At 45.1% G+C, this 25,316-nt stretch overlaps 1 protein-coding gene and 1 long non-coding RNA gene across 4 annotated transcripts in view; one reads left to right on the top strand and one right to left on the bottom strand.

Annotated features, from left to right (window-relative positions):
• Positions 1-25,316, bottom strand: part of FANCL (FA complementation group L) — a 125,102-nt gene that overhangs the window by 39,177 nt on the left and 60,609 nt on the right. For both annotated transcript variants that reach the window (XM_054022437.1, XM_054022438.1), the window contains exons 8-11: positions 19,186-19,336; positions 18,191-18,274; positions 17,506-17,551; positions 17,339-17,420 (exon numbers count right to left, since the gene is read on the bottom strand). In XM_054022437.1, the coding sequence (XP_053878412.1) occupies positions 17,339-17,420; positions 17,506-17,551; positions 18,191-18,274; positions 19,186-19,336 (363 nt within the window). The remainder of the gene's footprint in view (positions 1-17,338; positions 17,421-17,505; positions 17,552-18,190; positions 18,275-19,185; positions 19,337-25,316) is intronic.
• Positions 10,617-15,127, top strand: LOC128834031 (uncharacterized). Of its 2 annotated transcripts, XR_008444376.1 has the most exons (5): positions 10,617-10,761; positions 11,624-12,910; positions 13,412-13,584; positions 13,881-13,967; positions 14,819-15,127. It is a non-coding gene; the product is annotated as an uncharacterized LOC128834031 (long non-coding RNA). The 2 variants fall into 2 exon arrangements; XR_008444375.1 differs by having other exon boundaries at positions 11,624-13,584.

The following is a 25,316-nucleotide window of genomic DNA, read 5'->3' as shown; positions in this document are numbered from 1 at the left end:
CCAGCAGCTCGAACGGGGCCCCCGTGAGGACAGACAGGACCAAATTGAGGTCCCAAGCAGGGACAGGTTGACAGAGATGTGGGAACAATCTGTCAAGACCCTTAAGGAACCGTCCAACAAGTGGGTTTGTAAACACTGAGGTCCCTCCCTCCCCCCCCTCCAGGGTGGAATGCGAAGACTGCAGCAAGGTGGACTCGCATCGATGAGAGAGTTAGTCCCAGGTGTCTCAGATGTAGCAAATAGTCCAAGATGAGAGGGATTGGGGCGAGCAAGGGGCCCTGACCGTGCTGTGTAACCCAGAGGGAGAAGCGCTTCCACTTGGCCAAATACGTAGACCTTGTCGACGGCTTCCTGCTGCCCAACAGGACCTGTCTGACCTGATGGGAGCATTGTAACTCCAGTGGGTTTAGCCATTGAGCATCCAAGCTGTGAGGTGGAGCGACTCCAGGTTCGGATGAAGGAGGCGACCGCGATCCTGCGTGATCAAGTCCAGTAGTAGGGGCAACCTGAGCGGAACCTTCGTAGACATGTGTAGGAGAGACGCGTACCAATGCTGGCGTGGCCGCGCAGGAGCTATGAGGATGAGTCGAGCGTGATCTCTGCGGGCCTTGAGGATCACCTTGTGAATCAAGGGAATCGGGGGGAAGGCGTAAAGAAGCCTGTCTGCCCAAGAGAGGAGAAACGCGTCTGATAGGGATCCCTGACTGCGTCCCATGAGGGAGCAGAATTGACGACACTTCCTGTTCTCGTTGGAAGCAAACAAGTCCACCCGGGGATGACCCCAGAGTCGGAAAATTGAGAGAACTACATCCCAGCCGATAGACCATTCGTGACCCTGGAACGAACGGCTGAGTGTGTCCACGAGCGCGTTGTGCGTGCCGGGGAGGTAGGATGCTATCAGGTGAATTACGTTCTGTACGCAAAAGTCCCATAATGCTTGGGCCTCCTGGCAAAGGGGAGAGGAGCGAGCACCACCCTGTTTGTTGATATAAAATATTGTTGGAGTATTGTCTTTGAGGACAGAAACACACTTGCCCGCGAGCTGGGACTTGAATGCCATGCATATGAGACGTACCACTCGTAATTCCCTGACATTGATGTGCGATGAAAGATCCTCCCTTGACCAAAGGCCTTGGGTCCGGAGGTGGCCCAGATGTGCACCCCATCCCTGATCCGACGCGTCCATTACCAGGGTCAGGGAGGGCTCTGGTTCGAGGAAAGGTACCCCCGCGCAGACCACCCGTGGGTCGAGCAACCATTGGAGGGAGTCCAACACCGGACGAGGTAACGTCACCACTGAGTGTAGGGAGTCCCTGACTGGCCGATAAACCCCTGCCAACCAAGATTGGAGAGGGCGCAGTCTGAGCCTGGCATGTCTGACGACATAGGTACATGCTGCCATGTGCCCTAATAATTTGAGGCAGCTTCAACTGTGGTGGTAGGGTAACTTTGGAGGCAGAGAATGATGTTGGACAAAATTCGGAATCTCGCCTCTGGGAGATATGCTCTGGCTTGTGTCAAGTCCAGAAGTGCTCCTATGAATTCGATTCTTTGTGTTGGAGAAAGAGTGGACTTGGCCTCGTTCAGTAAGAGGCCGAGGGAGCTGAAGGTGTGCCTGATGAAGACCACCTGAGCCTCCATGAGTGCCTTGGTCCTGCCCTTGATGAGCCAATCGTCCAGGTAAGGGAATACCTGGATCCCTGGCCTGCGGAGGAAGGCTGCCACGACTGCCATGCACTTCGTGAAGACCCTTGGGGCTGCTGATAGACCGAAGGGTAGGACCGTGAACTGTAGATGAACGTCGCCGACGAGAAACCTGAGGTAACGCCTGTGGCGAGGGATTATCGCGATATGGAAGTATGCATCCTTTAAGTCGAGGGCGGCATACCAGTCTCCTGGATCCAGGGAAGGAATGATGGAGGACAGGAAGACCATGCAGAACTTGAGCTTCTTGACAAACTTGTTGAGACGCCGCAAGTCCAGAATAGGTCTGAGGCCCCCTTTCACTTTCGGAATTAGGAAATATCGATAATAAAAGCCCTTGCCCCGTAGTTCTGGAGGCACCTCCTCCACTGCCCCTGCTGTAAGGAGGGACTGAACTTCTTGAAGGAGAAGTTGCTCGTGAAAGGGGTCCCTGAAGAGGGACGGGGAGGGGGGCTGGTGGGGTGGGAGAGAGGAAAACTGGATAGAATATCTCTCCTCTACCATGCGAAGCACCCAAGCGTCTGACGTGATCCGGGCCCACGCACGATAGAAGGGGGACAGACGTGATGAAAAGGTAAGGTTGGGAGGATCCAGAGATCTGTCCAGTAGGCCGTCCTCGACCGAACCCTCAAAATGGTGGCCTAGGCCCCTGCGGAGGCCTTGGTTGGGTAGAAGACTGTCCGAAGGGCTGCTGTTGCTGCCTCCTCCTGCCAGTTCGCGGTGTCCTGCACACAGCATCACCTCGATTTTGAAGTTGATATGGACGCGGGGCCTGTTGCGGCCTAAACTGCCTACGCTGAGTAACGGGTGTGTAAGCCTAAAGAACGGAGGGTGGTCGGCGAGTCCTTTAGGCTATGGAGCTGTTTGTCCGTCTTTTCTGAGAAAAGCGTGGGCCCTTCGAAAGGTAAGTCCTGTATAGTCTGTTGGACTTCATGAGGAAGGCCGGAAACTTGAAGCCAGGCTACGTGCCTCATGAAGAGGCCAGTAGCCAACGTGCGCAAGGCCGAATTGGCTGCGTCCAAGGCTGCCGGAAGGGAAGCTCAAGTAATCAATCTTCCCTCCTCAACCAGGGCTGAAAACTCGGTTCGTGAATCCTGCGGGAGGAGGTCCGTAAACCTAGACAAAGCCGAGCACGTGTTGTGTCCATACCGGCTCACTATGGCCTGCTGATTGGCAATACGCAACTGTAGGCCCCCCGTTGAATAGACCTTACGTCTGAAGAGGTCCAACTTTTTAGCCTCTCTATTTTTAGGAGTGGATCCTGGAAAATCTTGTCGCTCCCTCTGGTTGGCCACATCCACCACCAGGGAGTCCGGCGGGGCGTGCGTGTAAAGACGTTCATAGCCCTTGGTTGGGACAAAATATCGCGCCTCAGTCTTTTTGGCTGTAGGGGCCAATGAGGCTGGAGTTTGCCACAAAGTGCAGGTTGTGTCCGCAATGGTTTTTATGAGGGGTAGGGCCACCCTAGATGGGCCCGATGGGGCCAGGATATCAATTACAGGATCGGTGTCCACCTCAATCTGTTCTGTCTGTATCGAGAGGCTCTGGGCCGCTCGAGTAAGGAGATGTTGGAGGAGTCTATTATCCTCTAAAGCCGGAGCAGCAGAAGTTCCCGCTACTGCCTCATCCGGAGATGAAGAGGAAGATGTTCCATGTATCTGGCCTTCATCTAGCACGTCTCCCTGTGTAAAGGGCCTGCGGCACACGGTACTCAGGCTGCACAGCCAGTGCGGGTTCAAGATGCGGCACCGCGGGCGGTACCGGGGTCGCCACCAAACGCCGAGGAGTGCTGGGCGGTGCCTGCGCTGAAGGAAGGCAAAGCCCCTGTCGGTGCCACTATTTGACCTGGGGGTGCCATAATGCCTTGTGGCACACTCCTGTCAGACGGCAGTGCTGGTGGCGATGGCATTAGCGGCGGTGCCCCAGACGCTGAGGAGACGGAAGCGGTTTGTGAGCGGGGCCCATACGCCTGACCCACGGACTGATGGTAGGCCCGTGGCATCCAGAATGGCCACTGTGGAGGTTGTTGCCACTCCTACTGATGCCACTGTGGCGGGTATGGTTGGGCACTCCTACGCGAGGACGATCTGCTCCTCGATCTGTTAGAACAGTAGGAGTCAGAAGTCTCTGAATAGGAGGACATCGGAGGAGCGGTGCCCACAGTTGCTGGCTGGGGTGCTCGCGCCGGTGCCGCTACCATGGCGCTGCGTGGAGAGTGCGGTGAGCGTATCGCCGGTTTACCCTTAGAGTGATACTGGGGCCCGGCGGCAGCTGGAGGTTGACTGCACCAGTGCAGTGACGCCGGCACTGGAACGTTCAAGAGGTCTGAGGCAGCCTCGAATGCCTCAGGCGTCGATGGGAGGCGGACCTCCTCCATAATGTCCGGGGATCTATGGCGTTCCAGACTCGACGGGGCGGGAGTCAATGGGATGGCCGGATCGGTCTGCGGCGCGGGTTGCCCCGTAACAATCGTGGACTGCGCCCAACCTTTAGAGTCCCCGTGGGAGATTGTTCGGTCCGCGGCCTGTTCTTTTTAGCCGGCACCGGCAAAGGAGAGCAGCGTCTTGTCGAAGACCATTTCTTATGCGCAGACTCTCTGCGGTGCCAGGGTCTTGGGGCCTTGGCCTCACGACCTATCTCCGGTGCCGGGGCACTGCGCACCGAGGATGAAGTGTCCGGGATCAGATTGCGGCCACAGTGCCGCCTCCATTAGGATGACTTTAAGTCTCTGCTCTCTATCCTTGAGAGTCCTGGGGCGAAAAGCCCTGCAAATAGGACACCTGTCCCTTTGATGGGTCTCCCCAAGGCACCGCAAGCAGGAAGAGTGCGGATCACTTTTTGGCATAAACTTCCCGCAGTCCCGACAGAGTTTAAACCCTGGAGACCTGGGCATGCCCCAGCGGGGCGACGAAAAGTTGCTGACACCCCAACTGACACCTAACTATCTAACAGTAACACTAACTACTAACTAATAAACTATGTACAAGAACTATAGAACACTGTCACGATTGCTAAAGAGCAAGAGAAGTTCCAGCTAGCCGTCACCGGAGCAGACCCTACGGACGCTGCTATGGGAAAATCTTCCGTCTGGCGTGCACACACCTGCTTGGAATGGACATGAACAATCACTCAAAGAAGAACTAGACTTTGTGATAATGGTCACTTAAACCCAAAAATCACACCACATCAGGTTTCACTTACCCCAGATCAACTGGCATACCAGATCTTATGCCAAAGACAACACTGGCAGCCAATTCTATAGTAAACTAACTGAAAGTTTATTAGCAAAGAAATAACATTTATTGAGAGGTTAAAGCAGGTAAAATATATTAACAGGTGAGTCACAGTTTGTAGCAGTAATGTAATAAATTGCCAGTTTCACAGAAGTTTTTCAGGTACCCAGATTGTCTCTGGGGATCTCCACTTTGCATCTGGTATACTTCCTTACAAGCGTCATAGAAGATTAGGGTTGGACGAGACCTCAGGAGGTCACATAGTCCAACCCCCTGCTCAAACCAGAACCAACCCCAACTAAATCATCCCAGGCAGGGCTTTGTCAAGCCAGGCTTTAATAACCTCTAAGGATGGAGGTTCCACCACCGCCCTAGGTAACCCATTCAAGTGCTTCACCCTCCCAGTGTAATAGTTTTTCCTAATATCCAACGTCAATCTCCCCCCACTGCAACTTGAGACCATTGTTCCTTGTTCTGTCATCTGCCACTACTGAGAACAGCCTAGCTCCATCCTCTTTGGAACCCCCTTTCAGAGTAGTTGAAGGCTGCTATCAAATCCCCCCTCATTCTTCTCCTCTGCAGACTAAATAAGCCCACTTCCCTCAGCCTCTCCTCATAAGTCATGTGCCCCAAGCCCCTAATCATTTTCATTGCCCTCCGCTGGACTCTCTCCAATTTGTCCACATCCTTTCCATAGTAGGGGGCCCAAAACTGGACACAATACTCCAGATGTGGCCTCACCAGTGCCGAATAGAGGGGAATAATCACTTCCCTTAATCTGCTGGCAATGCTCCTACTGATGCAACCCAATATGCCCTTCTTGGCAACAAGGGTACACTGTTGACTCATATCCAGCTTCTCATCAACTGTAATCCCCAGGTCCTTTTCTGCAGAACTGCCGCTTAGCCAGTCGGTCCCCAGCTTGTAGCAGTGCCTGGGATTCTTCCATCCTAAGTGCAGGACTCTGCACTTGTCCCTGTTGGACCTCATCAGATTTTTTTTTTGGCCCAATCCTCCAATTTGTCTTGGTCACTCTGGCCCCTATCCCTACCTTCCAGCCTATCTACCTCTCCCACCAGCTTAGTGTCATTCACCAACTTGCTGAGGGTGCAATCCATCCCATCATCCTGATCACCTTCCTCTCCTCCAAGTGCTTCAAAATGGAATCCTTGAGGAGCTTCTCCATAATTTTTCTGGGGACTGAGGTGAGGCTGACCAGTCTAAACAGTTCAGAAATGAAGGATTTTTCTGAGAATCCATATTTATATTTTTCTTATGACAGAAAGCAAGCTGACAGTCTTTCTACCCTCGTGGGCTTTTTCCTTTGTCAGTGAGTGAGGAATGCACTTAGCTTTTTGATGCCTGACCATCATACGTAATGGACACTTGCTTTGAAATTAGCATTTTCTGTTAAAGTCCTTTATTAGCATTTCACAAAATTTCGTTGATGGATTATTTAGTTATAGGGTTATGCACAATGTAAATGTTCGCTATTACATAATAACAGAAACTGATAAGTGAAAACAGTACAAGTAACATTCCACTAGTTTTCATGAAGATTAAATTCCTGAATACACTCTTAAATTTATACTCATTTTGATCTATACTAATACACAAGTGAATACATTCTAGTCCACTGGTCTTCCAGCGTTACAGGGTGCACCATTGTTCTATATAATTGGGCTTTCAGTCTCAGTGGCATACACTTCTGATGTGCAACACCTGGGATGTTATTCTATACACTTCCAGCACTCAAACCTAGCTTTTGGCTCATGTTCAAACACAGTCTTCTGTAATCCAGCCATTCAGGTAATTGAACCAGTCAGTCTGGTTTAGTTGTACTCAATTCATCTCTATCCCCAGTGTAGCCTGATTTAGGGTGTGTTAATAATATTAATTTGGATAGTATGGGTTTTAGGCTTGCCAATCTGATTAGAAGATACAAGTTTTTGTCCCAAATTAGGATTCACAGAATTTACAAAGGACCCTCGGGGGTGTGACAGGAAGCTCACACTGAGACAGATATAGCCATAACGACTTTTTATTAAAATTAATTAAATAGTAATTAAATGGTAAAATAATCAGAGTTCCAAAGTTACAATTGTATTGCTGCTATTTAAGAGATACATATGGCAATACAGTATTGTATGCTACAAAGCTTTGGTTAATATACTTACACCCTTTTTTGATAACCTAGTGGTAAAAGACACAGGACCTCGCCTCTGGCAGTTCAGGTTTTTCAATTCTTGAGTGAGAGGTGCAGAGCTTAGACGAAGCTAATGCTAAGAACTACTGAAGCTAACTTACAGTTTACTTAACTAAATTAAAGTTAAAATTAAAACCTAATAAACAAAACTAAGAACAAAAGTTTAGGGAAACCAAACTTAGCCTTGTCCCCTAAGAACTTAAAGTTTGAAAAGAAAATGAGTATGGCCTACTAATAGTAGTTGTCATGGATAGATAGCATATGCTAGCGAGGTGGGTCACCTCTTTTATAGGGCGGAAGTGCCAGAAATCCTCTCTTATAGCAAATTTCATTTCTCCCCCACAGAAATGTTAGGGTACATTTACCCCATAGGCTAGTATGTTTGTGTGTATTGATGACATGAACATACACACATAAGTTTCCTTATGGTGTACCTGTTAAGTCTGTGGGTACAAAATTGAAAAAACCCTATTCCATTCTTCCATTTTCTGTTGCTCTAGATAAAAGGTCTTAGACGTATGTGTGGGTATCTATTTAGGTAACAGATCTTAATATGTAGGTTAACTTTGCTATCTGGGTAAAAGGTTGTAATATAAATATACTAACTTTGCCTCAGCTTAACATACAGGTTTTGGCCTGTAGGTCCCTTGCATTACAGCCACACTTATTTTCAGTAATTTATAAACCTATTACAATAAATCAAATACTTATATCTTTTCTTATAAATTTATCTATGCAAGCAAGCAGATTAATCCTTTAGGCTACACCAGTTTCCCTGTGGCACCTCTACTGTTCCCTGTGACCTCTGTCTTAGTCATGTTCATTGTCATCCCATGGCTGCTTAGCTGGTCTACCATTGGTTTACTATTTTCTACAAGTCTTCTTTTGAAGATGCCCTTATTGCTATTTCATCTCTATATTGCAGGTTTTGACGTCGTCTTATTGTGATCATCCTGCTGACATAGTCCATAAATATGATAAACAGCAATGGACTGAGGGCCAACCCCTGATGCAATCTGATTTCTAATACCAAGAGGCTTGCTGTTCCAGAACACATTCAGATCACTGTTTTAGATCTATATCCTGCATTCCCCATAGTTATTACATTCTCAGATAATATTTCAGTACTGGTGCGAGCATCCTTCTGTTCATTTTAACATATGCTTTTCTAGGGTCTATGACAGCCCAGAAGCTATCCTGTTGATATTCTAGCTGCTTCTCTGTCACTTGCCGAATTACGAACATGGAATCTATGGTTGCTTGGCTTTTCCTAAAGCAGAACTGTTCTTGTTCACTTGTCCTGTCCACCTTTCTCCCAATCCTAGCATCCAATGTGTGTTCTGGTAACTTTATCCCTTGATAGTGTCTGCATTCATGGATGCTTCCCTGTATTGATACCAAAATAGATTCTCATCAGTCTTCAGGAATTCTCTTGATTCACTCTATGGCTTTTAACTATTCTGCTCATCCACTTCATACCTCTCTTGCCCAGGATTTTCACCAGGTCTGCCATCATTTTCTCAGATCCCAATGCCTTACCATTCTTCATTTTCTGGACTAGGTTTTCTCACCTTATCCTCCATTATGTCAGACTCAGATCTGACATTAGGCTCACATGTTGGCAACTCTGCCAAAAAGGCCGTTTTGCCCCTCAAACTACTGTTTCCACCTCTCCTTTGCTTATTCATGTGTTACTAATAGCCTCCTCTGGTCATTCTTTACGAATGGCATTGCAAAACCATCCTTCCTTTTGAATCTCATTGTCCAGCTATGCCGGAAGGACAGGAGAAACTGCATGTGGTTTAATTAGGCTACCATTTTATTAACTATCTGGGAGCTCCCCACAGATAAAAGTGTATAATGCTGGTAATGGCATTATCATTTCAATATATACTGGGGGGCTTCCATCAGCCAACCCTCTTTCCCATCCTAGTCCCCAGCCCACCTATTGCTGGGACCTTCCATCTCCCCCATGTGGGATAAGGTGGGCTCTAAGAGGGGCAGTTGGCTTCCTGCCATGTCAGAAATAGGAGCCCTGAACTTCCCAGTTTCCAGTCCTTTAACAAATACCTCCTTTGAATTCTTTACCAATCCATTTATCTGATCCCCTCCATACAGAAGGTTCTGAGCTATGCCTAAAATTTGCTCCCCTTCTGTTACTAAATGCCAGCTTTTCCCTCTGTGGGCTGAAGTGTGTGTGGGAAGCATTCCTACACCTTCCCCTGCTCTCACCATCATGCTACCACATGGCACCATGGAGATTGCAGAGCTTGAGTCCTTGCTGTTCTGCCTGGTACAGGTAAAAGAGGGCTTTTCCTGCTTGGCGTAACCTCTCCTCTCTTCCAGTCACCTAAGAGGATGGGTCAGCATCCTCACGTTGACCTGCTCTGCCATTGCTGCAACCTCACTCCTTGCCTTGCTATCCTTTAAAGAGGTACACACCTTCCTCCAGCCAAACAACAGTCCGTTTCCCCCCCCACACATATACCTGCTTAATGTGTGGTGTGGCCATTTTTGCCATGCTGTAGATATTTTTGCCAGTGGTTCCTCCAGCAAGGCACACAACAATCCCTCTCTCCACACTTAATGTGGAGTGTGGTCATTTTTGTCAAGCTATAGATCTTTTTGCCAGCCAGTTGTGGATAGTTTACAAGCTTGGTCATGTGTGGCATTCTTTTTGCCTTCTTCATTGCCTGCTTGGCAGCTCACTTTCCTTCCTTCTATTCACTTTCATTTATACTCAGTGTATTTCTTTAGGCTCTATTTTCTTGTTTTGGGTAACTACCTGTGCTTCAGTCTATCACCACTCTTCTCTTTCCCTCTGTTTTCCCCATCTGCATCAGCCACAAATCTCTTCCGCTGCTGCAATCCATGTTCTTTTGAGGTAGTTCCATTCTTCAGCCAATACCAAATTTATTTCCACTACTGATGTACGTGTCCAAATGATTCACCTTCTTTTGAAACCATGGATTGGCTATTACATATGGTTTAGTAATAATTTCCCTTCCTCATTCCATAGTACCTAGACTGGAATTTCCTAAACACATTATATTACCCCTTCTGTTTTTGCCTGTCTCTTCCATATCTCAAATCATCCAACATCTCCTTTGGCATGGTTCTGTCCGCTAGTGCTTTCAAATCTTGGTGGAAACTCTGCTTCATTGCATCTTTCTTGAGGTGCATATGCTGATATCACAAACAGAACATGCTCCTTAATTTGGACCCATACAGCCATCACTCGGTCACTTACTCTAATAATTTCAATTATTGTTCTTTCTCAGCTCTCCTCTCACTACCATCCTGACTCCATTACATCTGCTTTTGTTACCACAGAAGAGTTTACAATTTAAGCCCAGCTCCCTCACTGCATTCCCCATTCACTGTGTTTTCTGCAGGTATAGAACACAAATACCTCTCCGTACCTTCATATCAGCTACTTTCACACCTTCGTCAGTCAAATGGGGTACATTCAATATTGCTACTTATATGGGAATTCTTTGGCTGTGCAGGTCGTTGCGATTCATCTGACTCTTCATTCTACCCTGACCTTCTACAGGACTGTTCATACACTGACTGCCAGAAATCCCCAGCTCAGATGCTAGGGCTGCCAGGCTTGAGGTGGGTGAACTTCTGGCATAAGGCTAAGATGCCCTCTCACCATTAGCATTATCCCTTGCTAATATCTACTACTGCCCTTTGGTAACTCACCAAAAAGAAAAACATTGCTTGCACCAACTAATCGCCTTGTGCCAGAAACTATAGTGTATTAATTGGTGTCCCTGACATACACTGCAGTGAGAAGGCCTTTCCCCAGTTGAACTAAGTACATGCCCAAACTCTCCCCATCTTGTTGCTATAGACCAGATGGATCAATAAGAGGCGGTACTGCTGTTGCTGCTGCCCAACACCATGCTTTATTTATCCCATAGATGAGGGTTTCAGATCAGAGTTTTCCTTCTCCTAAATAGGCTACCCATCCAGACTGAGGAGCCCTATCTGTCCCGAGAGATTTGATAATAATGCAGCAAAAGGCTCATTTTTGTCCTAGTATGATTTCATGCACCTAAAAACAATGTCCAGTCTTGATTGACATGCAGTTTTTTAACTACATTATTTCATATGGTCTTCATGCTTTTAACTACAGTGAACTTTCACTGTATTAGACAGAAGGCCTCAGTAAGATATTAGTTTTTAACTTAAGAACTTTAAAATTTCATGTGAGAGCCACATTCAATCCTGTGTTATAGTATGGTGAAAAAGTTAATTCCAATAAAGAAAGTACTCACCTTGTGCAGTAATGTTGCTTCCTTGAGATGTGCACCCCTATGGATGCTCCACTGTAGGTTGTCTATGTCCCTGCGCTGCTGATCAGAGAACTTTGGTAGCAGTCTGTCCCACCCGCACATGCGTTGCTCCCCGCCTGCCACTAGGCTAGGCAGCATGCATGGGCAATTCCTCCTCAATTACTTCTCTACTGCAGAGTCAACTACTAGGACTCCGAAGTAGAGGGGAATTCCCATTGGGACACACAGCTCGAAGAACAATCATTATTGCACAAGGTGAGTAACTTCTTCAAATGGTGTCCATATGGATGGCTCCACTGTAGGTGACTCCTGAGCAGTGCCCACCACTGGAGATTGTGACTTTGGAGTCGAGTCGGATATGGACGATAGTACTATGGCACCAAATTTGGAGTCTGAAGCCAAATCCCCAGGATGCCATAGTGTTCTGCAAAGGTATGTGCAGATGCCCAGGTAACTGCTCTGCAGATTTCTGATATAGGAATACCCTGGACAAAGGATGAGGAGACCAATCTCGTAGAATGCGTGCGTATTGAAGATAGGGGGGAGGGGCGGGTTACATTACGCAATTGGTAACAGAATTTAATACAGCCCAAGACCCACTTAGAGAGACAGTGAGATGAAATCACTGTGCCTTTTGACCTATCTGCAATGGAGAGGAGGAGTTTTGAAGATTTTCTGAAGGTTCTTCTCACGCCGAGCAAATAGAGGATAGCTTCCCTATTATCCTTATGAGGTTTGGGATAAAAGGCTGGAAACTGAATAAGCTAATTTATGTGAAGGCAGAAGTCATGTTGGGAATGAATTTCAGATGTTGTCTAAGCGTGACCTTGTCAGGGAAGAACCCAGTGAAAGGGGAATGTGCCATTGGAGCTTCTATTTCCCCAATCCTTCTTGCAGTGGTGATGACGATAAGAAACACCATCCTCATGGTAAGGTGAGTTAACGAACAAGTGGCCACGGGTTCAAATGGTGGCCTAGTCAGACCTTTTAATAGTAGGTTGCGATCCTGTTGAAGTCTGGGTTGTGGGAAAAAGTTTGCTATGCATTTAATAAACTTCTTCATAGTCGGATGGGAGAAGATTGAATATCCTTGTCTGCTGAGGGAAGGTTGCAATTGCTGCTAGGTGAAACAATAGAGAGTCCCGATTTCTTGAGAGTCAACAGGTAGTCTATGATCACTGGTAGGGTGGATGTATTAGGGATGACACGTTTGGGATGGCACCAGATCTGGAATCTCTTTCATTTTTGTAGATAGTTATGGCAAGTAGCTCCTTTCCTACTGAGCAATAACACATCCTATACCACCTCAGAGCAAGATGTCTCTATGTGCTGGAACCATGAAGGAGCCAGACTTCGAGACACAGAATCCACAGGTTGGGATGGAGAGTGTCTCTCTCTTTCAGCGACATAAGATAAGGAGTGATTGGAAGAGTCATCGGTGGCCACAGTGCCAGCTGTGACAGGTAAGGGTACCACGTCTGTCTGGGCCAGGTGGGAGAAATCAGTATGTTTGCTCTCTTCACTTTCACCAGGACTTTCAATATTAGAGGGAATGGGGGAAAAGCATAAAGGAGGCCTTTGTCCCATGGAAGGAGGAGGGCATTTCCCATGGAATGTCGTCCGATCCCCACTCTAGAGCAGTACTGTGGACACTGCTTGTTCTGGTAAGTAGTGAATAGGTCTATTACCAGTATCCCCCATTGTCAGAATATGTTGTGGAGTACCACCAAATCTATCTCCCATTCGTGGTCATGTGGGAATTTGTGGATGAGACTGTCTGCCGTCATGTTGTGTATTCCTGGTAAGTAGGCAGCTGATATTAAGATACTGTGGGAGATGCACCAGTTCCACAGTTTTAGTGCTTCTACACACAGGGAATGAGACCTTTTGCCTACATGATGGTTTGTGTAATACATGCAGGCCATATTATCTGTCATGACCCTTTTGTGCATGTCTTTGATCAGCAGGAGGAAGCAAGTGCACGTGTTGATCTCTCGCCTGGAGACCATTTGTCCTGTATTGTGCGACCATTGAGATCCATGCGGTTAGGAGTAGAGATCAGGAAGACTGAACAAACAGGATTCCTGTACAGACGTTTACCGGGTCCTTCTACCAATCAGAGGATCGCTTGACCCTGGTGGGCACTGATAGTAGTTTGCCTACATTGTCTTTGTTTGGCCTCTAAACTGAACCAAAAGCATGCTCTGAGACATCTCATGCATAGTCTGGAATGAGCAATAATCCATGTGCCCATCGCCATGTGGCCCAGGAACTGGAGGCAATGTTTGGCCAAAATTTGGGGGCTGGATTGTACTGTCTCTAACGAAGAGAGACTGAGAAATCTGATGTGGGAAGAATGGAGTCGAGATTGGCTCCTATGAATTGTAGTCCCTCTACGGGTGTTAATGTCTATTTTTGTTTATCTATCTGTAGGCCCAGATTCTGAAACAGGTCCAGTGTGGTCTGAGTGACTTGCTGGGACACTGCAAAGGACCATACCCTGAGAAGGCAGTCGTCCAGGTGAGGATAAATCATGATGCCTTAAGAGCGTAAGTGGGCCTCATAACGTCACAGGCCGCCACTACCAAAAGGATCTTGAAGAATACTCTGGGGGCCAATGAAAGGCCGAAAGGGAGTACTCCATATTGGTAGTGGTCTTGGCCTAGCACGAACCTGAAGTAACATCTGTGGCTCAATATGATCAAGATGTGAAAATAAGCATCTTTGAGGTTAAGGACCGAGAACCAGTCTCCTTTTTCTAACTATAATGAATTATAATAGATAACATGACCATCTTGAACTTCTGAGCCTTGATCAACTTTTTGAGCGCTCTGAGGTCCTGTTTGAGTCTCCAGTAAGTAAAAAATTAGAAGCCTCTGCCCCTTACATGTGTGGATACTTGCAACATGGCTGCTACACTGAAGAGAGACTTTATCTCCTGACATAGCAGGCTCTCATGAGAAGGGTCCCTGAAGAGGGATGGGGAGGGGTGTTTGGGAGGGGGAGAGGGAGGAGAAATAGGTGGAGTAGCCATCTCAGATGATCTCCAACACCCATTTGTTGGAGGTTATCTGTTCCCAGGTTCTGTGGAACGGGGCGAGATGATCTCTGAAGGGATGGGTGTTTTCCATCGTGAAATGAGAGAATTCTACGGGTACCTCAATCAACCCGTCAAAACTATTTCTTCGAGGTGGAGGGCTGAGAGGAAGTTTGCTGAGATCCCAACATCTTCCATCTGGAGAACCTGGGATTCTTCCTATGAGGTTCATACAATCTCTGTGTATATTGAGATGGATATTGTGACTACTGAGATGAGTATTGTGAGCAAGACTTGAATGGTGGCTGAGGGCTGTACTTTCTTTTGTACCCAGGTATATAGATCCCAAGGGATCGAAGAGTGACCCTCAAATCTTTTAACAGATGGAGGGAGGCATCTGTCTTTTCAGCAAATAATTTTGTCCCCTAAAAGGGGTAGTTCTCCACCGTCGTTTGGACCTCCTTGAGGAAGTCAGAGATGAAGCCACGAGGCCTGTCTCATCACAACGCAGTCAAAATAGAACGTGCCACCGTCAAATGCATACTGGAGCGACTTTTTGCCACCAACTGGCTCTCATTAACCAAGGCCTTAAATTGGTCCTTGTGAGGATGGGGAAGCTGTTCAATAAAAGAACTAAATTTCACATAGTTCTGAGAGTCATATTTAGCCCACAAGGCTTGATAGTTCACCACTTTGAATTGAAGGGTGGCTTAGAAATAGGCCTTACTGCCAAACAGGTCCAGGTGCTCCCAGTCCCAGTTATAAGGGGTGGACTTAAAGTGGTGTTGGCAGCCTTTAGAGTTAACTGCATCCACAATGATCGAATTGGGAGGCAGGTGTGAGAATAGGAATTCTGTGTCCTTTGCTGGCACATGATATGTCTTGTCCGCCCTCTTGCAAGTTGGTGGGATGGATGCAGAGGCCTGCCATATCACCTTGGCAGAATTCATTAGCCTCATTAATAGGGAGGGGGCACTCTGGAGGAGCTGGAGGGTGGTGGACATTCTACATTCCTCCAGCTCCTCCAGAGTGCAACTCAGACACTGCTTGTAAAGGCCTCTGCCACCCTCTGTGCCAAGACCTGGAACAGCTTAAAGTCATCTGCCATAGATGGTGGAGGGGGCATCACAGTCTCATCTGGTGATAATGATGAGAAGTGGGCTGGAGGAGTAACTTCCTCGTTGACTTTGGCCTCCGGTTCCTCCCTAGCCTGCTTGGGGAGTTCAGAGGCCCTTGAGGCAGCGGCTGAAGGAGGGTACATCCTCGGCTGTTGGTATGCCATACTAGCAGTGATGGAGGCTTGTTGCCTTTGGGCCTGCCAGGTTCCCAGTATGGCCACTCTGATGGGAAGGGGCACAGTGGTTGGTACCACAGTTGCCCATACCAGGGACGTTGTGGGTCAGAAGGGTGGTATGCCCAGTGTCCATAGTGAAACTGGGCTCTGTATGGTGGGTGAGAAGGGTGTTGGGAAGCTAGGTCCTCTTGCTCACTTTCTGATTCAGACAACGAAAAGGACTCTGGGTGAACTCGGTATTGTGGCAGTACGGATGTTGATGACTGTACTGACAGAGCCTTCCCTGGGGCGGATCTTGTATGTTTCTCATGCCCCCATGGTACTGATGCTTCTTTGCCTGCACCCGTTGAGTCTCTACGCATTCCAAGTTGCCCTGTCAGTTCAGTACCATGCATGCTATGGGTACCAGATTTAGACAGGTTTGGTGCCATCGGTACTGATACTGACTGAGACAGGGATAATTTTTGGCTCGATCGGTACTCGCTATGGGGACTCACAGATCTTTTCTAAGAGGCCTTACATGAGTGGCTCGCAGGCATCTCTCTGAGCTCACCTCCCTTCGAAGTAGAGGGTTATACTGAGGGTTACCACCAAGACTCCAGAGGTTAAAGGACCGACTCCACGAGTAGGAGTTTGAGCCTCTGTCCTTCCTGGATCTGGGATTCAGTTGCTGCACACTCTGTGGAATGTGTTTCTCTCCCCAGACAGCAAATGCACTGTGAGTGTCCATTGGTAACTGGGATAGATCCCTTGTAATTGAGGCACTTTTTGAAGCCCAGAGAATCAGGCATATCCTTGTCCAGGCCCCCCCCCCGACTGGGGGGCAACAGAAGACAAAGTCCTTTTCTTTTCTTCTAGGCAATGGCCAAAATAAAATATAATGAAGCAAAGAAAGAAAAAGGGCTTCAAAAGAAGTTAAAATTAGCAATTCTAAGAGAGAGAACAATCCATGAACGGACAGCTCTAGTTCTGTCTTTAGCCAAGGATGATTGAGAAGGAACTGAGGAGGCATTACCCACACATGCTGGCTAGCCTTGTGGCAGGTGGGGAGCAGCACATGCGCGGGTGAAACTGACTACTACCAAAGTTCTCTGATCAGCAGCACAGGGACACAAGCACGCCAACAGAGGAGCATCCACAGGGACACGACTTGAAGATGCAGCACCATTATTTGCATGGCCTCTTGTTCCCTCTAAGCAGATCTACCTACATAATTAGCATTCTAAATCATCTATAGCCATAACAGAATGTTTGGATTTTCCACTTTATTAATACTATGGAATTTCCTCCTCCCCTTTTAATGTTGATGCCAGTAATTAATCACCTTAATGCTGTGGAGACCATAGGAAAGTGTGCTCTTATAACTATTTGTTAATAAGCTAACAATTGTTGCTTGATGTTCAGAAGCCTTTTTTTTTTTTTTTTTTACACAAATTATTAATCCAATTACATCCTTTCTGACTCTTATTTTTGCTGGCAGTTATAAGGTGACAATTTCATTTTCATCAGTCTATAGTATTCAGAAACAAAGACTGAGCATCAACAAAAAGCAATACTTACAGTCTTTTCTAGCACAGCACGAGAAGGAAAATCGGTTTCTAAAACTTCTTTCAAATTTTGTAGTAGGGTGATATCTGGATCCCTGCAAGTAGAAGAAAATAGACTTCAACACATGGAACTGCAAAATGCAGATTTTAAACTAAAATTGTATGAGTGAAAACACTTACCACAAGTGCATGTTGTTGTTCAGCTTAGTTCTCAGAGGATTTACCACTACAAAGTTATACATAGATATTTATATTACTCACAGGAAGAGACTTCCCCCACATTCCAGCACTTACAACTAGAGATTTTTTAAAGGTATTTAGACACCTAAATATGCAGATAGGTGCCTATGCATTTGAAATCCCACTAGGCATCTTAATACATTTACAAATCTGGCCCCCAGTTATCATATTTGAATGATAATTGCGCTAAGTTTTGGGACATTGTACACCAAAGGTATGATCTCCCCTCAAAACATGGCAAGGAGCTATAGAAAACAGAGGAAAAGACATTAGGAAATTTGCAGTGGATTATTTATGACAAACAAAAAAAACAGGCAAAATAATCATAGATATGGTCAGATAAATTATCTTTAGGAGTAATTCTCTACAGGACACAGGGCATCTCCTGAATTGTGATTCTGCTGGAAAAGGACTAAAAAAAAAAAAAAGTGTAGCGTTCCACCTTTCTCTCAGTAACTTGCAGAACAAATTTGCTCAATCAACACTTAAAAGAATTAGGTGTTTTGTGTTTTTGTTATCCCTGCAAACTCAGCCTGGCATCTGACAGGTAAGCTGTTTTTTTCCCAGCTTGTGTATCATCCCCATATAAAATGTGGGAAAAATCAGGACAGGATGTGACCCTTACCATGGTCTGCTCCAAGAAAGTAACACTCAGGAAGCATAGTTGGATGCCTGGGATCTACCTCTAAGTTTATGGAAACATTGTTTCCTGAAATGAGAGAGAATGCATGTAAATGAACGGTGTAAAGCTTTCCTTTATAACCGCAAATAGAGAAAGTACTTATGTTTTTCAAATGAGTTGTTTTGAGCACACCTGTCGTTTTATGAACATTGTTACAGCTTTTAGATGGCTAAAATAAGCTATTTGGCTTAGAATTCTGAACTGATGGTGTTCATGACTACAAATTTCAGTTCAGTATGAACAAGTTTTATCTAGGCAGTGAGTTAAAGTCCTCTGATAAACCGCAAGTGGGGAGGGTGCCAGAGTCCCAGCTCCAGCCACAGCCTAAACATTTACACTGCAGTTTTATAGCCTTGAAGCTGAAGTCAGTTGACACAGGACAGCTGCAGGTGTTTTACTGCAGCATAGACATACCCTCAGGAATCAAGAAAAGGCAGGGGAGAGGAATTGCATTTTCAGTTCTTTCATCCTTCCAAAAACAGTTTCATACTAAAAAAATATTTACAGTATAACCTAAAATGTATTCCAAAATTTAGTTTTCTGACAGGGGTTTCTCATTACAATTAGTAGTGAATAATTTTTAAAAAGTAAACTCATTTTTCTTTTATTTAAAAATCCTATACGGAAATACTTCTTATATACGATTATCACAAATGTGTCCTCAGTTTTGAATTAATCAATGCTTATGTTTGTAATTTATAAATATTTATATCAGAACTTTAAATGTAAAACTAAAAATACAAAATTATACTTTCCCCCAAACAAATTCAATATTCTGCCTCAGGTTAGTTTTGTACAATAACGAACATGTAATAGTTTGGTTTTTTTTAAGTGTAACCTTTGTTTTCCTATTCCTTGTTCTTTATTAAGTAAAGCAAAACAATCAACTTCACTTCTGTTTAAAAAAAAATACTTTATTCCTTCTCCTGTTTTCCTACCTAGTGCAATTCTTCTCATTGTGGCACTCCGTGTGGGGTTTTCTGGCTCAAGTACCCAAGTCTTCTCATCAATTTCATCCATAGCATTCCAGAATTCTTTCAGTGATTCTAACGCTGCCAAGAACTGGTTATAAATGTCTACTAAGGAGCTCTAAGAAAAGAGGACATTTTAAAAAGTTACATGGCACTCTACCAATAGCAATATAGAATGATATTTTTTTTAAAAAAACTACAGCATTTCAAAGTTTTTAAATCTAGCACACATCCCGCTGTAAAATATACTGCAGTGTGCTAGGGTCAACATTTTTCCTGTTAGTACTCAAAACGCTTTTTTCATTTGTTAATGGACCACACAAATATTAACTACCGATAACTGTAATGTACTTAAAAAGTACAGCTAAATTTTCTAACACGTTTTTGTTATATTCTAATGTATCTAAAGTACAGCATCCTTGACGTTAGTAGCCATTCTCAAACCTAATAATTTCAGAAATCACTGTTAAGACCTAGAAATATTGTTATTACATATTCATAACAACTGCATTCTAAGTAAGCAGTGAGTAAAATTCAGCATAATCTGCTGGCTGTTTGAGTTTGCCTTCTTGACTCCTATGCAGCGATTCCCACTCCAAACTAAACTTTTCAAAAGATTTTATTCAGAGTCAAATAGTAGTCAGAGTCTTTTTGTAGATGGATTTAATATAAAAAAGGCATCCTCTGCATCTCAAAAACAATTGTGTGGCCAGAAACTTGCTTATTTCAGTCCCAGAATGTGATTTCTAGAAGGAATTATTTACTTTTAAAAAAGTCTGACCCGCTAGTATGGTTTCAGGACTCAATTCTCCACTGTTTGTGTCTATGAGAAAGGGAGTGATGCTTAGTTATCTAGTCCTGGGTAAATTAAAGTTGCAGAAGAGGCATAGCAAATTCAATTTCCACTGCTTAACAGACCAGAGAATTCAGCCCTCAACCCCTTCAAAGAGAATGTAAACGTTAAAATATTTAATTTCAAGAGATTGATAAAGAATTAAATGTACAGATCTGAGTTTGTAATTCCAGTTGATTTTAAGAGAATTACACCCTTAAACTCTATTATACAACTTCATTTCGAACATAGCATATGCATTTTCAACACACACTTTTTTTTTATATTTCATTGTTTCAGTCAAATAGATATTGCTAGAGTAGTTTGGTCCTAGACAACTTTAGAAAAATAAATTTGGCTTTGAAAAGAACTATTTCTTCATAAGGATTTTATAATGTTGATCAAAAGTCCATCAGGGAAAAAAAAACTTCGTAGATTATTTAGAAAATTTTAATTAAATAGTTTAAAAGAATGGCTCTTCTACTTCCAGTCTGGGTATGATTTCAGACACAAAATGCAGATTTTTTTTTCTTTCATCTTCAAGTGCAATCACTCTAATGAAAATATTTATCTTGTGAAATTATATATAACACATACTAGATAAATGCAAAAGCTGGTCTCTGTATCTCCACTTTGGCTGACCACTAAGATGATAGGGATGTAATACAAAGAGGAAAGAAGAGAAAGAGGGAAAGAGATGGGCAAGTCAGAGAGCAGAAGGTTGCAAAAGTCCATATGAGAGAATCAAGGCATGGAAACAAATTTTGGAGTAGAGCTCGAGAGTAAGAAATGTACTTTGTCTATATTAAAAGAGGAAACAAAGAAACCTAGATGGTGACTGGATATGGGGAAAGGGGTGGGGAGAGATTCAAAGATGATAATGAGCTTGCAAGCCTAGGAGACAGGAAAAATAGCAAAAGTTGTCAAAAAAATTAGAGAGACTATTGGAAATGAATCAGGTGGAAAGATATAGGGTACGTCTACACAGCAAAGAAAAACCTGTGGCTGGCCCGTGCCAGCAGACTTGGGCTCATGGGTCTTGGGCTGTGAGCTACACATTGCTATGTAGACTTCCAAGCTCAGGTTTGAGCCCAGGCTGTATGAACCTGCAGGGTGGGGTGATCCCAGAGCCCAGACTCCAGCCGAAGCCAGAAGTCTACACAACAGTGAAACCACCCCATAGCCTGAACCCCGTGAGCCCGAGTCAGCTGGCACAGGCCAGCCACAGGTTTTCTTTGCTGTGTAGAGATACCCATAGAATTCAGTTTTAGAGACTTACTTCTCTGGGATACCCTGCTGCCATCTCAAATTTAGAGAGGCAGTGGCACTTTTGAGACTAAAGAGAGGGGACTAGTTTGGAGGTAGATTTGGGAATCATCTGGATGGAGTGGTTATTCAAACAATAGAAGTGGATGGGGGAAACAAGAGAAGGAAGAGGAGTAAATGGAGAAAAGAACAGCAATGCTAAAGGTGTCCCTAGATGGAGGACGAGGAGCCATTACATATTTTGGAAGAAAATAATATGTAAAAAAGGCCACATGATTTGAAATCTCACATATCATTTTGGCCTGGAAGTTCTTGGGGTCTCACAGAAAAAAATCAAATTAACAAATAAATAGTGATAATTATTTACAAAAGTATTCCTTTTAGGAATATATTAGATAGAAAATCTGTTTATTGTAACCTTTATCTACCATTTTTTTTCTCTCGGTCAACTGGACAAAAGGAAGCAAAATTATAAGGGTTGCTGAATTTTTTCTTGGAGCATGATATTTTTGTATCTGAGAAAATATTGTAAAAAGAAAAGGTACAGGTTGGAAATAAAATGTTGGAGTTTTTTCCGCTGTTATTAAATTATATTAAAGTAGGAAAGCACTTAAGCAGAAAAGTGTGAATACTGCCAATCTAAAAACCTAACTCTTATTATCTTTAAAAGCATTTTGTTACTTTTATAATACCTGAAGTGATATAATAATGTCAGTCACTTAACCAGATCTTAGAATATAATATCTTCATCTTAAGTACTATTATTTCCAGTATTTTAATAATTTTCATACAGTCCTGGAATGTGATCTTTTGTGCTCTGATGACACTTACATTAATAGCATAATTTTCTGGTACTTGCAACAGTTGCTTTCCATTTTTTTTTTTTTTTTTTTTTTTTACATTTTCTTACATCATACACAGATAAATCTTCTAATAATCATTGCTATCTTTATCTTTGGGGAATTCAAATGATTTCAATAGAAAAAAGCAACATCAAGGGACTACAACCCACAGATAAATTTTAAAATCCAATTAATTTTAATACTAATTGTAATTTTTCAATGATGTTCCTTAAAAAGATAGTTACATTCCTCCCCTTTGGTTTTTTTTTTTTTAAATGCTCTGTTTATTTGATCTTATTTGCATGCTTCATTGATGTTGCCAACTGGCTTTTTCTGTATGCCTATCTACATCTATATCTATTTAAATCCATCATACTACTTTGTCATGCAACCATGAAAAATGTATCATTCCTTTATACTTCATTAACCAGTTTATTTTTGACCACTGTTCTTTTAAAACAGTGCTGCTGATACTATTTTGGGCTGTGCCAACAAGGTACTTGCTCATGTGGTCAAATAAAAGACGGTTACCTTCCGTAACTACTGTTCTTCGAGATGTTGTTCATGTCCATTCCATTGTTGGTGTGTGTGCTCGTCAAATGCACCGGTCAAATGCAGAAGTTTTTCCCTCAGTGGTATCCATAGGGGACCAGCTCTGGCACCCTCAGGAGTGGCGCGCGTATGCACCAGTATAAGGGGTGCTGCCGGCTCCCCACTCCCTCAGTTCCTTCTTGCTGGAACTCCAACAGAGGGGAAGGAGGGCGGGTCGTGGAATGGACATGAGCAACACACCTCGAAGAACAACAGTTCCTGAAGATAACCACCTTTTCTTCTTTGAGTGCGTATGTCCTGGATAGGGACTTGTGCCAGGAAAGCAGCCGAAGAAGCTTGTGCCCTTCTCAAATGAGCCTTCACTATTGGAGGAGGCACAGTCTATGGTATCTCGTAAAAGATACAGATGCACATGGTGATACAGATTTAAATCCTCTGTGAGGACACCAGGAGACCCTTCATCCTGTCGGCTATCACAATAAGGAGCTTAGTCGATCTACGGAAGGGCTTGGTGCGCTCTAAGTAGAAAGCCACTGCAATGCCTGACATCTAGAGTATGCAGACACCTCTCCTCGCTGGTCAAGTGTGGCTTTGGACAGAACACCAGAAGAAAAATATCCTAGTTGATGTGGAAGTGCGATGCCACCTTTGGCAGAAAGGTAGAGTGGGGCTGCAGCTGAACCTTGTCCTCGTAGAACATGGTGTACGGAGTTCCGAAGTAGGAGCTCTAATCTCGGACACTCATCTCACTGAGGTCACAGCTACAAGGAATGCGACCTTCCACAACACGTAGGAAAGGTAACAAGAAGCCAAATGCTCAAAGGGCGGGCCCATGAGCCTGGAGAGGACCAGGTTGAGGTCCCATTGGGGGACTGGGTCCCGGACCACCTGAAAGAGTCTTTCAAGGCCTTTCAGGAACCTAATAGTCATGTCATAAGAGAGTATCGATCTACCCTGGAGATGAGGGTGAAAGGCTGAATTAGCCGCCAGGTAAACCTTGATCGAAGAGAAGGTGAGGCCCTGGTGCTTTAAGTGAAGCAGGTAATCCAGAATGGACTGCAGAGACAACCGGTTTGCGGAGATACCCTGCTCCGCTACCCAGCAGGAGAAATGCTTCCACTTTGCCCGGTAAGTTGCTCTGGTGGAGGGCTTCCTGCTCTCCAAGAGAACCTGCTATACCTGACTAGAGCGGGCTTGTTCCTCTGGATTCAACCATGCAGCATCCAAGCTGTAAGGTGGAGTGGGGTTCGGTTCGTGTTGCAGCAGCTGACCGTGATCCTGCGAGAGCAGGTCTGGAGGCTGGGAAGCACCCACGGGGCTGCTACAGCCAGGTCCATGAGCATGCCAAACCAATGCTAGCGAGGCCATGCTGGGGCAAATCAATGTCCCGTGCCTCATTCCTCTTGATTTTTAAGAGGACTTTGCTGACGAGTGGGATTGGCAGGAAGGCATCAGGTCTCCTGGCCGAGGCCTTGCAGGGAGCAGAACTGATGACACTTTCTATTCTGTCTGGTGGTGAACAGGTCCACTCGGGGAGTTCCCCACTTCTGGAAGAGCATCCTGATAACCTCCGAGTGGAGAGACTGCTCATGGTGAGAGAAGAACCTGCTGAGGCGATCCGCTAGCATGTTCTGGATGCCGGGGAGGTGCAAGGCTTCCAGATGGATCATGTCAGATGCAGAAGTCCCACAAGCAAAGGGCTTCCTGGCACAGATCTGACGAATGAGCCTCTCCCCCCTACCCCCCGACTGTTGACATAGAACACGGAGGCCATGTTGTCTGTCAATATCTGCACTACCCGACGGGGTAAGTGGGGAAAGAACACCACACAAGCTAGACAGATGGGTCTGAGCTCCCTGACATTTAAATTAAGTGTGAGCTCCTCTCTTGACCATATCCCCTGCATTTGCAGTGTACCGAGATGTGCTCCTCATTCAGGGTTGGATGTATCTGATATCAGGGAGACCTGATGGTGAACGGGTTGGCAGTGATGCTGGCAATCAGATCTGACATTGCCCTGAACCTGACCTCTGGCAGAAAGGCTCTGGCTCAGGTAGTCGAAGATCGTTCTAATAAACTCTATCCTTTCAACAGGAACCAATGTTGATTTTTGTTTTTAATCAACAGGCTCAGAGCTTGACAGGTCGCTTACAATGTCTCGCTGCACTGGACCTGGACTCTGGAGCAGCCCTTTATGAGCCAGTTGTCAAGGTATGGGTAGCATACAATCATACAATGAAACTCTCTGCGTAGCACTGTTAGGGGATCCACTGTACAAAGATCTGGGAGTTTGAGGACATCCTCAACATAGTCAGAAAGTTAGGAGGTACTAGAGAAAGATATGGTCTCGATGACCCTACAGCTGTTGGGACTGACAATTGCATGGTGCCCATTAACAAGGGGGATTCCAGTTTATCTGACACGATCAAGTCCCTAGAACATCTAAATTCTTGCAGTAGGTGTAAATGAGCCAAATGTGTCAATACCGAGGGAACGGTCTACTTCGGTGGGCCTATCTAGAAAATAGGGCAGGTCCAAAGGCACTGGTAGTTGAGACACAGGTCTGTTAGATGACTCCGTTACTGAGGATGTGGATAGCCTCTGTT

This window comes from Malaclemys terrapin, chromosome 3, assembly GCF_027887155.1.
Source record: "Malaclemys terrapin pileata isolate rMalTer1 chromosome 3, rMalTer1.hap1, whole genome shotgun sequence".
NCBI classification, from domain to species: Eukaryota; Metazoa; Chordata; order Testudines; family Emydidae; genus Malaclemys; species Malaclemys terrapin.
The sequence above is the reverse complement of the archived record's forward strand: the minus strand, read 5'-3'. Positions and strand labels throughout refer to the sequence as shown.